The 17684-nt window shown below is 34.5% G+C and overlaps 1 protein-coding gene across 3 annotated transcripts; it reads left to right on the top strand.

Annotated features, from left to right (window-relative positions):
* Positions 1-5702: 5702 nt before the first annotated feature.
* Positions 5703-17332, top strand: LOC107707474 (protein C12orf4 homolog). 3 transcript variants are annotated; one of them, XM_016511492.1, is made up of 14 exons: positions 5703-5764; positions 6289-6472; positions 6562-6707; positions 8122-8303; positions 9100-9199; positions 9286-9407; positions 9981-10087; positions 11260-11457; positions 11570-11698; positions 12754-12825; positions 12910-13112; positions 14737-14794; positions 15395-15462; positions 16260-17332. In XM_016511492.1, the coding sequence occupies exons 2-14, from the start codon at positions 6295-6297 to the stop codon at positions 16350-16352; spliced, it is 1656 nt and encodes a 551-aa protein (XP_016366978.1). In that variant the 5' UTR covers positions 5703-5764; positions 6289-6294; the 3' UTR covers positions 16353-17332. The 3 variants fall into 3 exon arrangements, with proteins under 3 accessions (XP_016366978.1, XP_016366979.1, XP_016366977.1); XM_016511493.1 differs by lacking the exon at positions 5703-5764 and adding an exon at positions 5856-5874; XM_016511491.1 differs by lacking the exon at positions 5703-5764 and adding an exon at positions 5890-5985.
* The last annotated feature ends 352 nt before the right edge of the window (positions 17333-17684 follow it).

The raw sequence follows: 17684 nt of genomic DNA, 5'->3' as shown, positions 1-17684 counted from the left end.
GAAAGACAAGGGAAGCTTGTATACATCCTTAAAAATAAAGGTTCATTATTGGCATTGATGTTTCCATGAAGAACCTTTAATATCCATATAACCTTTCCATTGCACAATAGGTTCATTATGGTGCAAAAAAGTTTATTAAAGGTGCTGTATGTAATTTTTTTGAATGTACCAAAGCATAAAAATACCATATGTTTGCATATATTTAGGAAACATCCTAAGTTCACATACTTGTTTCTTTGAAAAACAATGTTATTCTACTTCGAAATGTGGCTTCTGTGTCGGTATGTCTTTTTTTGTTTTGGTCTGTGTGATTCCGCCCACTGCCAGTTTGCCCAATAGTATTTTGACACCCCGGGTTGCCAGTTGGTGGAAAACACCGCGTATTGCAGCCATGGAAGTCAGCAAACAAAGTAGGTCAGAGATCACAGATTCTACCTGACCTAAAACATCTCAGCATCCATCTAAAAAAGCTGTATGAACAGAGGCATATTAAAATGTCTCCCTCGGTAGAAATCACGGTCTAGGGGCACCTAGATCAGTCCGAAAGGGCACTTTAGCATCGGCGATTAAAGGGGCAGGGGCTCAAGCCCCCCCTTAAAGGTTCTTTAGGGGTCCTAAAATGGATCTTATATGCACTCTTAAATACAGTATAAAGGTTCTTTATTGGCATCAGTGATTTCATGAAGGGTCTTTAAAATCCATAGAACCTTTCCATTGTGTGTGAGTGTGTAAACACTGGCCAGTTTTGTCATGTAAATCAAGTGTGTAGGGTGAAACCTGCTGCTCTCTGACACAACCGAGGTGAATTGCCGGGTTTAATTTGGAGTATCCAATATCATCAGGAGCGCGGTAAGCTCCCATAAGAAACATTATCAGGTGAGGAGTTCATCTCGATAATGGCTATATCATCAACGCACACTCGGCTGGAGGTCTAGGGCCTGCCAACACTTAGTTTATCAGACACCACATGCAAATAAGTCAACATAGCCCATATGAAAATAAGATGTGCATGAGATTGATATCTCAACAACCTTGCTGTTTTGAACTCGCTGCTTGTTAGTATATTGAAGATGAAGTTTGTAGTTTCTAGCAGCATACATAATTGCAATCTGCCTGTTTAAACGGAACCGTTTTCTGAAGATATAGCTAACTCAGACAGAATCTGTTTTTGCATTACACTTTTCTGTTTTCCAATTGTTTTTCATTGTAAATACACTCTAGCTCCTCGCTTTTGTTGCGAAGCGTCTTGTGCATAACATAGCATTCTAAAAGCATGGCTCTCAAGTTCAATTTCTAAGTAGTTTAACTTTAAAAAAAACTTGCTTTTTTTAATTTCACTGCCCTACATCTCACTTTTTTGCATTCCATTGTTTTTAATGGAAACATGCACTAGGCCGTTTACTCACATCTTTTGCAGTATAGTTCAACTTTTAAAAAATGTGTTTCTTAAAGGGCCAACACATTTTTGCATTCCACTGAGCTGCTTTTGCATTGTTTTTTTTTCTGTCGTTCAACTTTTTTTTTTTTTAAATGTGTTGCTGCTTGTTTTTTTTTTTCATTCCACTACCATGCATCTCATATTTTTGCATTCTACTCCACATTGTTTTCTATGTAAACTTGCTAGATGGATGTATTTGACCATTGTGCTTGAGTTTTTTGTCTTTTTACAGTGTCTTGCACAAGACATGGTATTCTTAAAAAACACTTTTCTATGTAAACTTGTGCTAAACAGATGCTATCCAGATGCATTTTCATTCCATTGTCCTGCATCTTGCGTTCTGTGCAAGACTGCTAAAGGCTTCTTTCTCAAATAATGTTTAATTATTAATAATGCTTAATAATGTTTTGCAGTATAAATCACAAATATTTTAACTATATTATAGCAGATGTTTTTTTGCAGTTTTTGGATGGCTCTTGAAACCATAAATCCCTGTTTGGTGCCTTACAACTTAGGATAGTTGCTATTAAAAGGTTTGAGAAATGCTTTATAGTATTTTCATAGTCACTCACGAAAAAGTCTTTAAACCTAATCTTAACAATACTATACATACAAATTAAAAAAATAACTGATTTTCACATTCATTTATTAATAGCGTGACATAAATCTTCTCAGGCTTAAATTAGAAAAAATATTTAGCAGTAAGTACAGATGGACGGTATGTTCCTCGCACAAACTGGAGCTAATGATAGCACAGTGCCATGTTCAGATGTGCCACATTCAGTGAATCTCTCCTGCAGTCAAAGGAATGTTGGGAACACAACACCTCCACTAAAAGAATTGAAACCAGCACCAGTCCACCGTTCCAAAGCGGCAGCTGTTTCCATGGCAGCGTAACTTGTTGAGCAGAAGTGGGCTCTCTCTCAGAAACTCAGTTGCCTCAAGGTCTTCACTGCCTCTCACTCTGATTGAAATGAGCTCCTTCAGAAAACTAATTTTTACGTATTAAAGTGATGCACTGTGAGGATCTTGTTCAGACTGAAAGCAAATACGCACATTATCTTGTAATACTCATTTTACAGACAGATTGAGCAAAAAAAAAAAAAATTGAAACCAGCACCAGTCCACCGTTCCAAAGCGGCAGCTGTTTCCATGGCAGCGTAACTTGTTGAGCAGAAGTGGGCTCTCTCTCAGAAACTCAGTTGCCTCAAGGTCTTCACTGCCTCTCACTCTGATTGAAATGAGCTCCTTCAGAAAACTAATTTTTACGTATTAAAGTGATGCACTGTGAGGATCTTGTTCAGACTGAAAGCAAATACGCACATTATCTTGTAATACTCATTTTACAGACAGATTGAGCAAAAAAAATATATATATATATATCAGTCTAACACTGAATCCATGACTAATCTTAAGCAATTCATTGCCCGATTCCTCTCACACAGCATCTATTCTACAAGCAAAGAAAGAAACAGTCACTCAAGATGAGAACATCTTCAAAAAGTCATATATTTCACAGTTCAAGTTCTGAGAGTCTGTAGTGTATTTTACATTAAAGGAATAGATCTTTCAAACTTAAAATTATATCATCATGTATTCACCCTCATGTCATTCCAAACCTGTTTAACTTTATTCTTCCACAAAAGTAGATGTTCATGCTGCTCTTTTCTTTTTGAATATATGGAAGTGAATGGTGACCAGGGACTGTCAAGCTTCAAAATGACAACAAACTCCATAAAAGTTATAAAAATGAGTAAATTATTACAGAATTGTCATTTTATGATAAACTACCTCTTCAAAAAAACATGCAGATTGCTGAATCTGAAAACAGGAGGACGTTATTCTCTCTACAACAGAACAGGTCAGCCATTAAGCAAAATGCAACCAGTGTTCCTGTTTTACATGTACAGTACAGCGCAATGATCTGAGGACAAACGTCACCAACCTGTCATCCACAAAACATATTAATGACAGTATTTTCAAAACAGATGAAGAAGGAGTTGTAGTGTGTAGGCAGAATTTCATAACATCAGATTGTAAGTGCTTTATGGGTTTGCATCAGAGTTGTGGTATCTGCCAAAGCTCCAGGATACTGGACTGGTAAAAAAAGTCACTGAGAAAGGGCTGTGCTAAAAAAAAAAAAAAAGGGTAGGCTATGGGTACCAATCAAACACTTCTCCATTTGCCATTGATCCAACAAACAGATACTGCCCCAAACTCATCCTTTGGATGAGTCAGTGTTTTTACGTTGTCCATGCATGTAAGCTTGGTCGACCTTATTTTAACACTGAATAAAGCTTCAGGTTTCATTTTTTTAAAAAGCCAACAGGATCAGAGGTTTATTTGTGTGCACATAGTGCTGCATGAAGTTATGACTCATCCTTTTGGACAATGCATTAAAGTGCACCTACCTTTTTCACCAAAGCAAGGCTAATGTTCTTCTCCTTCATGAGTGTCTCTAGTTTCTTCCTCACAGCTTTTCTGTTCGAAGCAAAAAATATCTATGCTTTAGGAAATGCGGTAAGTAAAAAAAACATATATTTTAAAAAACGGTGTAGGATTTACTCTGAAACTATTTTCACACAGAAATTGCTGTACATTTCACAAAGAAACAGCAATAACACATTGAATTAAATGTTACGTTTTGAAAATTCATAATAAACATTTATTTGTATAGGTTCTATAAATTGTATTTATATTTTTTAATTACATACATGAATATGTGTATAAATTGTTTAAACTATATATACACCGGCAGTTATTAGTGCTGGAGGCTTTACTGCAAGCCTCTAGTGACCCCAGCTGGTTAAAAGCATATTTATTCGTATAGCCTGTACATTATTTTTCTACAGATTTGTTTTCAACACACTCTGGAGGGTGACCACATGTCAATTAAGAAAAAAATATGTTTTTACAAGAAAGATATTTAAAAAAGGGCTTTGTCCAAAAGTTACAAAATGACAGAATTCTCCTGGGATGCCTGTGTATGCACTTATTTTAAAATATCGAATACAATATCAATAACAATCAAAGCATTTACATTTTACATAGATGATTTCTGTTGTAGGCTTTTTTGAAGCTCAGGCCACATGATGATGTGATGATGTCCTCATATTTTCCTCGTGAGGATTTGAGAAGAGATGCCGTGCGTGATTTAGGCTTCAAGAGACAAAGAGCTCAACAAATGTGTCACTCTACCTGTAACTGATACAGCATGCATCTTTAATACAGGTCTTGTATATGTAACAGAGAACAAATCCTGTATTCACGGGATTTGAATCCCGTGCTTGTGCTTCTCATGCTTCTGCTCAATGACAACAGTAGCCCATCCTAAATGATACAGTGACACAAAATACTCAACTATTAATATTAAACTATTGCAGCAGCACGAAAGGGATTGATATGGACAATATAGGTCCACAACGGCTATTATACCTGGCAAATAACCTAGATTTTAACATTTAGAAACATCCATAAACATATTGGACAGTATATATTAAATAAAAAAATTAAATTAAATTAAATTTAGTCATTTAGCAGACGCTTTTATCCAAAGCGACTTACAAATGAGGACAATATATATAATATATATAAAAATCTCTCTCTCTTTTTCTTTTTTCATTGTTTGCACACTCATTGAACATATTAATGAAACATTGGTCATTTGTGGAGAAATAAAGTTTTGAATGCATTTTGAGAATGATTTTTAAAAAAAAACATGACCAATGATCAATTAAGGAAATAACCTAATTATAGCCTACATTATTAATTATAATATTTGATCTGATAAACATGTTAGTTAAAATTGTTACATGCAGTGGACACACGAAGCACTATGCTTGCTTGTATTTAGGTGAAAATGAACAGCTGCATATGCAAGATAACATAACTTGCATATTAACATATTTCATCAGTGGATGCTTATAGGCCTATACATTTTTTAGGAATGAGGAGGAGAGGATTGATTGGAGTATATGAAGAATGAACAACATCAAATTAAAATAACAAACTTATATTAAGATATTTACACTGTTGCACCACAGATACGACGCTTAATATGCTTATGGCACAAATGAAAAGTTTCTGTTGCTTTCTTCATTCTATTCTGCGTTGAACGAAGCACTTTCAACAAATAAAATTTAGCTGACTTTTGGCCTGTATGTTGGTCTGAAGTACTGCATAATAATTTATTGTGAAAATAATTTAAAAATTAAATTACGGGCAGGCTACAACAATACACGGTTCTCATTTCGTATGGAATCTGCTGTTACTAATCTTAAACTAGCGGATCAGCTGATAGCTAGCATCGGAGTAAAACAAGTGGCGGTAAGTAGGAAGTGTCTTGCAAGCAAATAATATTGGACAATTTACTGGAAAATACACGAATAATAGCCGTATAATTCTGCTACACCTGATTTTCAAATATATTTCAGATAGTATGTTGTGGTTTCGTCGTCTAGCACGAGCTCGTTCCCTAGCGCTCAGTTTATTCATGTGATGATGTGAGCTGTTGTTGAATAGCATTTGTTATTCACATAATTGAAATGGTGTGCTTATTTTTATGAACGGATATTTACGTCCATATTCTGCATTTTGTATTTGTCTAACGAAAATTTCTGGCTATATAACATCACAATGGTTTGTTATTTTGTTTGTTTGTTATTGGAGTTATTTATGCCAGGCGTGCATCTATTCCAATACATCTTTTCAAAACTATGGCTGCGTCTCAACATCTAGGGAGCTACCCTTCTTAGACAGCATTCATAATAATAATGCTTAATCATGTCTATATTTGTCGTCTATTGTATAGGCTAAATCCATTATTTTTTATGTCTGTCTTCTGAATACAGGTCAAGATGAGGAAAAACAAAGGGAAAACCAATACAATCGAAAAGGAGTTTGTGTTTGAGTTTAAGGCAGGACAACATCACTGTATTCTCAAAGTACCTCTTCAGTTCCCTCTCAAAGAAAATGTCAGTGATCTTCATGGGCGGATCATGCTGCTTCATAAAATCCCCTGTTTTGTAGAAAATGGTAATGTATTAACATTTATTTGAGCATGTATATGATCAGATTCAACCCTCAGTATTACACATTCTCTTACTTTTCTCCATTGATTTTAGACTTGAAAAACAGACTGGTTAGTTTCATAGAGAGGGAAACATTAGTGGATTATGACCGGGATGCAGAAGCAGCCCTGCAGAGACTCACTAATGGAGAAGTCGACATCAACAAACTTACAAATTCATGGGCCAAGGCCTATTCTGAGGTAAGAGCACAGTCTCAATTTAAATGGTTAAATTATTTTGAATCATTGCATTCCTCTTAGACATCACCATTTTTATATACATTAGCAATTTTTAAGGTTCATCCTTTTTTTTCTTTAAATTAAAATCTTTTTTAATTAAAAATGTAAATTTTAAAATATTTAATTGTATATGTAATTTATTATAATATATACTACATATTACATAATACAATGCAATATAATGTGATAAACAATATATAATAATTAATTATTTTCATGTGTAATCTCTTAATAAAGACTGCTTTATATTATATGCTGTTGAGTTCAGACTTTTCGGGGAAAACAACCTACTAATGTCATACTGCACATTAACATTAAGAAATTTATTTTACAATTGGAAGAAATTCCACACTTCAGTTTTTAATTCTAAATGAATTTCTATTTAGTATGTCAATAGTCAAGTCACACTTACTTACATAGTGCTATATACAATAATAGTTTCAAAGCAGCTTCACATTAATTAAACAGGAAAATAACAGTGTTAATGTTGTAAAAATCACCACTTATGAAACAAATTGAATTTAAGCTGCAAAGCAGCTCTACAGAAGATAATAGAGTCATTTTTAGTCAGCTCAATTTAGTTCAGTGTTGTTTCAATTCAGTTCAGTAACTGTCAATGTTCAGCAGTTATGAAATGAGTTTAATTCAGCTATAAGCAGCTCTACAGAAGGCAATTGTCATTATTTAGCTCAAGTCAGTTCAAATTTTGTTCTCAGTGCCATTATATCGATAACATTACTGAATATGAATAGTCTTTTATACCAATAAATCACTCTGACTCTGCCCACACAAGAAATTTCTTTGAAACTGAATATCTGTCCTAATTCCACATCTAAGAAGGTCAGCCTGACCATCTGCATTAGCACTTCAAAGTATTGCAGTTTAAATTCTGCTTCCACTTGCTCCAGCGAACTTATAAAAAGAAAGCAGAATCCGCCCCCTCCCTTTCCTATGAAGCGCTGTTGGCTCACAGCTATACACACAGAATAACCATTAACATTTTACAGCAGCCGTATACAAATACAGATGGATGCTCTCCAATCTATTTCAAGCTCATCAAATGGCCTTTTAACGACCACCTGGTTGTTTGCGTAAAATGTTTTTATTTAGAGCAGTAATTAAGCTTCCAGGATGTTCTGTGTATTCAGAGTGTGAGGGCAAAAGTTAATCTGAAAGTATTAAAATAAGTGTACAACCTATGCTTTTATTTCCAAAAAAACATCAAGATTTAAAAATAACAATAAACAAAACATTGAAGTAAATCAATTTATTTAGTTCCAGTAGTCGACTAGCTGGTGCAGAACGAGTACTCAGCTAGTCGATTGCTCTTGTGCATTTCTGGTAAATCTCTCTTTTGTATCATTTCTGTGTGTAGACTACACTGGAACACGCCCGTCCTGAAGAACCCAGCTGGGACGAGGATTTTGCCAGTGTCTATCATGAACTGATCCACTCCCCGGCCTCAGAGACTCTTCTCAACCTGGAGCACAGTTACTTTGTCAGTGTCTCTGAGCTCATCAGCGAGAGAGACATGGAGCTCAAGAAACTTCAGGAGAGGTTTGTGTGGGAGGTTGTTATGAGATGGAATTCTGTTTTATGAGAATAAATGCCAGGGAGTGTAATTTGGATAATGAGCTCCCAACATAAATGCAGAATAATACCATACTGAGTAATCAGCAAAAGGTAAAAAATAATTGCAAATTATTGCAGATGGCGTTCTTTTATTTGTGTACTTTTAAAAAAATAAAATTATGTTATTAATTGTTCAAACAAAAAATATTTGACATTTATACTATAATATATATATATATAACCACAGTTCAAAAGTTTAGGGTCGGTTAGATTTTTTTAGTTTTTTGTTACTATGGCTGCATTTATTTGATCAGAAATACAGTAATATTGTGAAATATTAGTAACATTTAAAATAACTGTTTTCTGTTTTAGTGTTATTTGTTTATGTAATTTATTTCTGTGACGCAAAGCTGAATTCCACCAGCCATAAATACAGTCTTCAGTGTCACATGATCCTTCAGAAATGATTCTTATATGCTTATATTTCTAATTAATTTCTTATTAAACATTTCTTCATCAATGTTGAAAACAATTGTGCGCTTAACGTTAATCTTTTTTTTAAATTAATTATTAAATTATTATATACTATTATTATAGATGATAGATTTTATTAGTCATCAAAAACACAGATGGAAATATAGGAATTATGTAGTGACGGAGAATGTTAAACAAATCAGAATTATCTTACGTTTAAGCTTCTTCATGAGAAACATGTCCAAAATGTCCAAACTTTTGACTACTACTATAAATGTATATGAAATAGTTACATTTGTCTTTACAGACAGGCTGTTGAGATGGACAAAGTCATGCAGGAGCTGGGAAAGACCTTGTGTGACCAGGATGTGAATACCGTTGCTGCCCAACACTTTGATGCCCAGCAAGTAAGACCAATCTGACAGTCAGATTGAAACTAGCAATTATTCAGAATGACTCCTGACTCTTCTTTTGGACTTTTTGTGATGGGAAGGTGCTGGAGAACAAGTGGGCCAGTGAACTGAAACAAGTCACGGGTATCCAGAAACAAGAGTATCAGGAGTGGGTGATGAAGCTCCACCGGGACCTACAGAACCCCAACAACAGTACAATAAAGTGAGTGAAAGAGAAAGCTTTAAAGATACTGATGGAATTGAGTTGATCAATGATTGTTCTGGGAAGTGAATAGTAGTGGGATTCGGACACAGAGGAGCAGAAAGTAAGATATTCCTCATGTTATCACTCAAGAAATCCTGCTTAGAGATTTCATTCAGTTTCATTCAAATGTGAATGTTCTTGCCACCACATTATTTATTTTATTTTATTTATTTAGTCATTTAACTCAGCTGCTCGGATTGATTTGGGCAGGTCATTCCACCAGGAGGGAACAGTTAATGAAAAAGTCAGTGAAAGTGATTTTGTGCCTCTTTGAGATGGCACAATAATACGCCGTTCACTTGCAGAACGCAAGCTTCTAGAGGGCACATAACTCTGAAGTAATGAGATGCAGTTAGATGCAGTTTCAGTTCTGATTACATTTTACGACATCCCTGCTTTGACACATTGACACCGTCTAGCACATGAGTGAATAGTGTTACACTTGAGCCAACAGCAAAACAACTGTATTTATCATCGTGATTGATGGACACCGAAGAACTTCAGAAGTTGAGCCTGTTATTTGTGTTTCAGCGAGGAGATCAAGGTGCAGCCGGGTCAGCTGGGGGATGCAGGGGAAGCGGGGGCCCGGCTCTTCGAGGAGCAGCGACAGCTGGAGGAAAGCTTCACCATCCACTTAGGTATGGTGTTTCCTTGGAAACATTGGCTGCTACAAAACGGTGCATAAAAATACCCACATACAATCAACTGCCACAGTAATTTGCGCCCACTTCCAATGTGTTTTCAATCTGTCTCTCAAGCTCTCAAGCTCTGTCCACATGTAGTGGACATGTTCCACAAATGTTTGACAACCAGAAATTGTCCAAATGCATGTTTATCTCTCTTTTTTTTTACAGCAGTGTTTGATAGTTTATTATATAGTACAATGACATTCATACATTTTTAGTATTGGCTAAAGGGTCCAAATATTTTTGGGGCCACTCTACATAAATTTGTTGAGGATGCACAGATTTTAAAATTCTGTGCAATAACATAATTAAAATAGAAAAATCTGTATTATTTAAGCTACATAAATTTTTTTAAAAACACTAAAAACTGAAATCAGTCGTTTTAAATACATGCATTTAGGCATCACAATATTATAATGAACAATATAAGAAATGGACAATAATTTTGAGATTTGCTAAAGATTGCATTTAAAAGTATTATATTATTAAACTATCAGTGTAAATACATATTGACTAAAAGGTTTACTAAGTGCGTGTTAGATGACGACAAAGGTAATCTAAATGTAAAAATGAAGTAAATGCACAAATAAATATCCAATATCGACTAGTATACAGTACCCTTCAGAAGTCTGGGGTCAGTGCATTTTTTTTTTTTTGAAATTAATACTTGTATTCAGCAAGGACACATTCAATTGATCCAAATTGGCATTAAAGACATTTATTTATATTTTTATTTCAAACAAATGCTGTAAGTTTCAGCTTTCTGCTCATCAAAGAAAAAAAATTTATTGTGGTTGATGTGGTAGAATGATATTAAAGTCATATTAGAATGACTGCTGAAAATTCATCTCTGTCATCACAGGAATAAATTGCATTTGAAATATATTCACATAGGAAACAGTTCAGTTAAACTATAATAATATTTTACAATACTGCTATTTTTATCAAATAAAAGGTAGCCTTGGTGTGCATAGGCATAAGAGGCCTCTATCAAAAACACAAAACAAACCTACTGTATATAGGTAGTGTATATTGAATATGTAATTACATCAAACTATATATCATTTTTACATAAACTAAATATAATGGATACAAATAGATATAGTGGTTTGATATACTTTTAGGGGCTCAGCTGAAGACCATGCACAATCTACGTCTGGTGAGATCTGATGTTCTGGATTTTTGTAAGCACCATCGTCACAGCAGCAGCGGGGTGAAGTTACGGCGACTGCAGACTGCACTGTCTCTGTACTCCACATCGCTTTGTGGTCTGGTGCTGCTGGTCGACAACAGAGTCAACTCATACAGCGGCATCAAGAGAGGTATCATATCTAATTTGTAGCGCTTTGTTGCAACGATCATCAGAAGTCAGAATCTAAAGGATTTGGCAACTAACGTAAACAACAACATTTCCAATTGTTCCTATGACATCAGACTTTGCAACAGTCTCTCAGGAGTGTACAGACTTCCACTTCCCCAGAGTGGATGAGCAGCTGGACATCATCCAGCAGGTGGTGCTGTATGCACGAGCTCAGCGCAGCAGCAAGCAGAGAGAGCAGCCCGGTGAGTGACACAACAACTGTGTGCGTTTGTGTCCGTCCAAAACCAGCACCTCTGCATTGCACCATCACATATCCGACTTCAGTCCTACCGCGAGTAAGTGTCCAGTTTCATATGACAGGGACTAGCTACAATGAAACGCGATACACATTTTTTCAAGATGCACAAATGTTTTGCCAGAAAATGGAATGTTCTCATACAGTTTTGCATTTTGCAAGTAACTTTGTATTACTTTGTATTATTTTTGTAATAACTGTGATATATCTAATGAACACTGTTTCATAACTTTGATTGAAAGAGAACACATATTATCATAATATTATCTTTTAGAGTTTTTTTTAAGTAATTTATGGTGAAATGAACCATTGGGATTCAAATTTTATTGTGTGGTAATTATATATTTATAACTATTTTTACTGTATTTTTGTTCAAATAAATCTGGCCTTGGTGATAAAAAAAAAGAAAAAAAAGGTTTTGAAAGACATCTGGAGATATATATATGTCCAGGTCACATTTGACACCAAAATCAAAAGGAAATAATATGAAATACATTTTTGTTTTGCATAAAATAAGCATATTTTAAGACTGTTAAGATGTTAAATGTTTTTTTTAATTGATATATTTTAAATTTATTTTTAAGCACATCCTCCCACTCTAATTCACAGCAGCCTGCTTTTCTTATTATTAAAATTTTTAAGATTTAAGATTTTTAAGATTTTTTAAATCGTTAATTAAATTCATGTATTTTTTGTAGAAAATGTTCTGCCTTTTTTTAAATAAGACAATTAAGCACATTTTCCTCCTTGTAAATTAAGTTGTAAATGTATTCATGCATTATTTATATATTTTTAATGTATTTTATTATTATGCTTTTGTTGCTCTGACTTTAATGTGTGCTGATTTGAATTTTTTTAAAGAAGTGTCCAGACAGTAATAAATCTAATGAATGGCCATTGTGGAAAATAATCATAAATACAAAGTTTATATTTGAATTGAATTGTTTATATTTACATATTTGAATATATTACACTAATACACTTCTTGAATTTGTTTTATAGAAATGCCAAGAAATGGAGGAAGTGAAGACAAAAATAAGATCATAGACAGAAATTCCTCCAATATCCTCCCAGGTAATTAAAACATAGTCTCATGCCTTTAGTGCTCTGTTTGATTAGTCGTAACACTGGAGGATGCTGTGCTCTCTTTCTCTTCAGGTGAATTCTACATCACACGCCATTCAAACCTGTCTGAGGTTCACATTGTGTTTCACCTCTGTGTGGATGATAATGTGCGCTCTGGAAACATCACAGCCCGGGACCCAGCCATCATGGGGCTGAGGAACATCCTGAAGGTCTGCTGCACCCATGACGTCACCACCATCACCATCCCACTGCTGCTGGTGCATGACATGTCAGAGGTAAGAGTAGATGCATGATCCTTCACTACAGAAACATTTTTATTGCTGAACTGTTTTGTATACATTTACAAGCAGTGACTTTTGTTAACATTCTGAGCTTTTGAGTTGTTACACACAATTCTGATCTGTAAAAATGGTAGTTGAGGACATTGCCAATATCGTAGGGTGTTCAAAAACCCAACCCAGCCTCAACTTTCTATTACTGGAATCTATAACAATCTACATTCTAAGGGTGTTCCAGAGTTTTCTTCTGCCAACTACCATCATTTAAATGTTTTTGTTTTTTGTGGGAAATGTTGAGGATTTGGCCTTTAGTTGGCATCTAGTTCTAGAACAGGCAAACAAACAGCCAAACACAACATTCCAGTTCCAGCTTAACCACCTGTGTCACGCTACATATCATCTGATATATTTGCCCTCAAGAAGCTAAAGGCATTTTATTCATTATAACTGTGTTTCTATTATTCAGTATGCATTTCTATAATCCTTAAAAATATTGCATCATTGTGCACACTTAATTACTGTAAATTATTAACAAGCCAAAAATGTGATCTGGCTTGCATTGATGTGTGGCAAATAAAAAGGACATGATATCTTTTAGAAAAAAATTCTATACTACTTTGAGGTTATTAAAATGAATAAATAGAAAGAAAGAAAGAAAAGAAAAAATCTTTTTAAATGCTAGAGTACATTTAGATATTACAACATTATAATTTTAATATGTAACATTATAATTTAAAGAATAATTTTAAGTTAGTGTAACATGACAGCAAAGGTAATTAAAAAAAAAACAGGAAAAGAGCATATGCAATTAAATATCTAATATCGGCCGGTACATAACCAGCGTTTGACATGTAAATTAAATAGTGGACGATAACCAATATTTTGTGTCCTGATTAAATGGAACTCTTTAACTTTAGGTTCAAACCAGATAAATTTGTCTTTTTTGAGTTGGATGCTCAACCTCAAAACTCTGTCGTCTAATTTAGAAATGGTCTGTTTTGGATCAGGCCGTGTGGACCGACCAGTTCTGGGTAAATGAAAGCCTCAATCACAGCCTCTCTGACCACAGGCCGATGTTGAGGAATGTTCAGTGTTCAGGAAATGTTTTTCATCTGAACAGGAACTGTGTGTTCTCCCAGCCAAAATGCCAAGGATGGTTTTAAGCCAAGGTCTTAAGCTCTATTCGGACAAGATTCGTTTTAGGACGTATGTCTGTAAAATAATTGTTACTGTGGACATCTGTAATGTTTATCATCAAATGTCTGTAGAAAACGGCAAGATTGCTCTGAGTACTGTATTTATATGTATCTGTAACACATAAATGACCACATGATCACAAAATCATATTTATCTGTGGTGTTTAATTAGGCAGGAAATGTTAAACGTATGGCTTTATTAGGAGTAAATTAATTCATTTTTTATGTAAGTATTATGTCTTATTAAAGAACAACGTGAAATTTATTGGAGATCTGAATATTCCTGTATGAGAAGTTGTAGTTCTTCACCTTGTGTAAATGTTTCTCTACAATGAGTAGTTTGGTGCGTTTGAATCCTGGTTACCCACATGGTTAATATTATCTCAGTCACTGACTTTTTTTCTGTCCCTTCCTCATCTGTACAGGAGATGACTATTCCCTGGTGCTTGAAACGAGCTGAGCTGGTCTTCAAGTGTGTGAAAGGTGGGCAAGCAAAGAGCTCATATGTAAAACATGCAAAACCTGTCTCTGATTATCAATATGTTATATCAATATAATACATTTTGTTTATATTCTGCTTATTATTGTCCTTAATGTTGGTTTTAAATGCAGTGGATTCTATTTTAGGAACATAATAGATCTAATACTTGGTTGTAAAATATTTGTAGTTAAAAAGATTCCCATCCTGGTTGGCTAGTCATGTAAAACCAGCCTTAATGTGAATATTTTCCCTATAGTAATAAATATCTTTATTATAGTTTTTAATATAATATTCATTATCTATTTTTTATACTATTTTATAGAATGTTATATTATTATTTACATATTATTTGGAAAATAATTCTAAAAGTAACTTTCCAAGTTCACCTCTCTAAAGGATAAAGTATATAACAAATAAATAAATAAGAAAATAGAGAGTTGAAAATTAAACTAAATTATTTAATTTTTAAGGTCAATATGAGTAGTTTAATCAATCAGTTTTGTCCATTCTTTTTTCACATTTACATGCCTACCATTTCAAATAGGTCATTTTCTCCATCTCAACATGAACACAAGAGTTTAAGTCTTCTTTGGCTTTTCCAGGTTTTATGATGGAAATGGCCTCCTGGGATGGAGGAATCTCACGGACTGTCCAGTTCCTTGTTCCCCAGGTATTTTTTGACAGTACAACAATGTCTTTTTAATCTAATAAGTGACTATTGAGGAAATGCACTGTTTATTTACTGGCAGTGGAATAAATGATATATTGTATATATATATATATATATATATATTTGTATTCTCAAACAATAGTGTCCATCGTTTGACACATGCTTATAGGCTCAGGGGACTCTTCACATTCACAGCTGCTTGTTTTACTCTTTAGCACCTTTTAAAATAACTCCCTTAAACTCTTGTCTAGATGTTGCACACACTGAATACTTACACTGTGTATATATACACTACTGTTCAAAGGTTTTGGTTACTGTGATATTGTGGAAATATCATTGCAGTTTAAAATGACCATTTTCTATTTTAATATTTTTCAAAATGTGAAGTGATTCCTGTGATGGCAACGCTGAATTTTCAGCAGCCATTACTCTAGTCTTCAGTGTCACGTGATCCTTCAGAAATCATTCTAATATACTGATTTGGTGCTCAAGAAACATTTATTATTATTATGTATGTTGTGTTGCTTAATATTTTAGTAGAAACAATTATTTATTTTGTCAGGACTCTTCGATGAATAGAAAGTTAAAAAGAATGGAGATTTTTCTTTTGACAATGTAAAAGTCTTTACTGTCAGTTTTGATATAGAATTTAATGCATATAGATAGAATTTAATGCAAAATATACTTATGAATGATAGCATATATTGCTTGATTTGTTTTATTTACTAACAGTGAAATTGTTTAGCAGTTTAAGAATGTGGCATCAATCTGTCTTTCTGATTTTCTTTTATCATCAGAGTATCTCAGAGGAGATGTTCTACCAGCTGAGCAACATGCTGCCTCAGATCTTCAGAGTCTCCTCGACGCTCACGCTAACATCAAAACGCTAAACAAGCCACACAAACGGACGCATCAGCCTTTGTGTTACACGTCAGCTGACAATATGGAGGACATCTTGTCACTTTAAGTTCTTAATTTTCAGAGAAGTACAAACCGTAAGCTGTTTTGATATGCACTGTCATGTGATCATCAACACAAGCCTGTCACAGAAGGCTTAGCACCATGTCCTGATTATTTCAGTCATGAATTTTCACTGGAATTCGCAAATTTGTACATTCCACATCAAAAAACGCATTAAATATGAGAAGGAAGTGTTCAGAGTTTTAGCTCTTGTCATACTGTGAGTGCTGTTTACCTAATGCTGCATGGGAAACAGGTAATGCCAAGACAAGCTGTGTGTTTGTGCTGCATTGCAGTCAATCACCTTTGGCCCTTGTGTCATCGTTTCCCTTCACAAACACCAGATGGCACTGTATTCGGTTGCGTTTACATGTAGTGCAAGGTAACCAAAGCTGCTGATTCCAAATGTCAAATGAACCCAACCTTCCAAGCATTCTAAGTGATTTACCATGTGTTTGTGTATTAGGTGCCAGTTGTAACCCCTGGCATGTGTGCAGTTATATTTGAACTGTAATCTTTGGAAAGTGGGGCATTTGAAAACCGTATCATCCGTTTGTGTTTTTTTTTGTGTTGTTTTTAAGGGTAATTCTAGCCAATTTACCTAATTTATATTTTTAAATAGGCTTCTTAAAATATGCCTATGTAATATTGATCAGGCTATTAGGAAAATTATGTCCAGTTTTGTTTTGTTTTTTTAAAGCCTTTACAAAGAAAATCTGCATATTAACTACTGTCTGTTAAGTGTTTTGTTGGATTCCTCCTAATGAGGATATTGGCACACGAAGTAGCAAAGTAGGGCTAATCTGAGGGTTAAAGGATTTGCATCTATATTAGCCTTTTGTCCGATACTACTGACATGCTAATTACATGTTCATTGCAAAATGATTTTTAAATACAGTGCACTTTATCAAATTAACTCTGAATTTTCCTTTTTGATAATGAATTGATAAAAATTAATTTAGTTCACTGCAGGTCAGCTGCCTCATTATATATATATATATATATATGCATACATTTTTGGCCTGTATGGTTTCTTTAATAACTGGCAGTACAAATATATTCATTTAATATGGTGTATGTATTTTTGAGTGGATCATACCTGATCACACAGGTCACAAAAGGGCACCAGAAGTACTAGACTGTGCTGCGGTCCGTTGCAAAGTGAACTCAATCAGTCCCTAATGGCCCTGCAGTCTCGCTATCATTGGCGCTCAACTTTTGAGTTTGTGCTAAGGAAATGTGTCACCAAATGTCTCACATTC

This window comes from Sinocyclocheilus rhinocerous, unplaced genomic scaffold, assembly GCF_001515625.1.
Source record: "Sinocyclocheilus rhinocerous isolate Xijiao unplaced genomic scaffold, SAMN03320098_v1.1 scaffold534, whole genome shotgun sequence".
In the NCBI taxonomy this organism is placed as follows: Eukaryota; Metazoa; Chordata; class Actinopteri; order Cypriniformes; family Cyprinidae; genus Sinocyclocheilus; species Sinocyclocheilus rhinocerous.
This window is presented reverse-complemented; position numbering and strand designations above follow the sequence as displayed.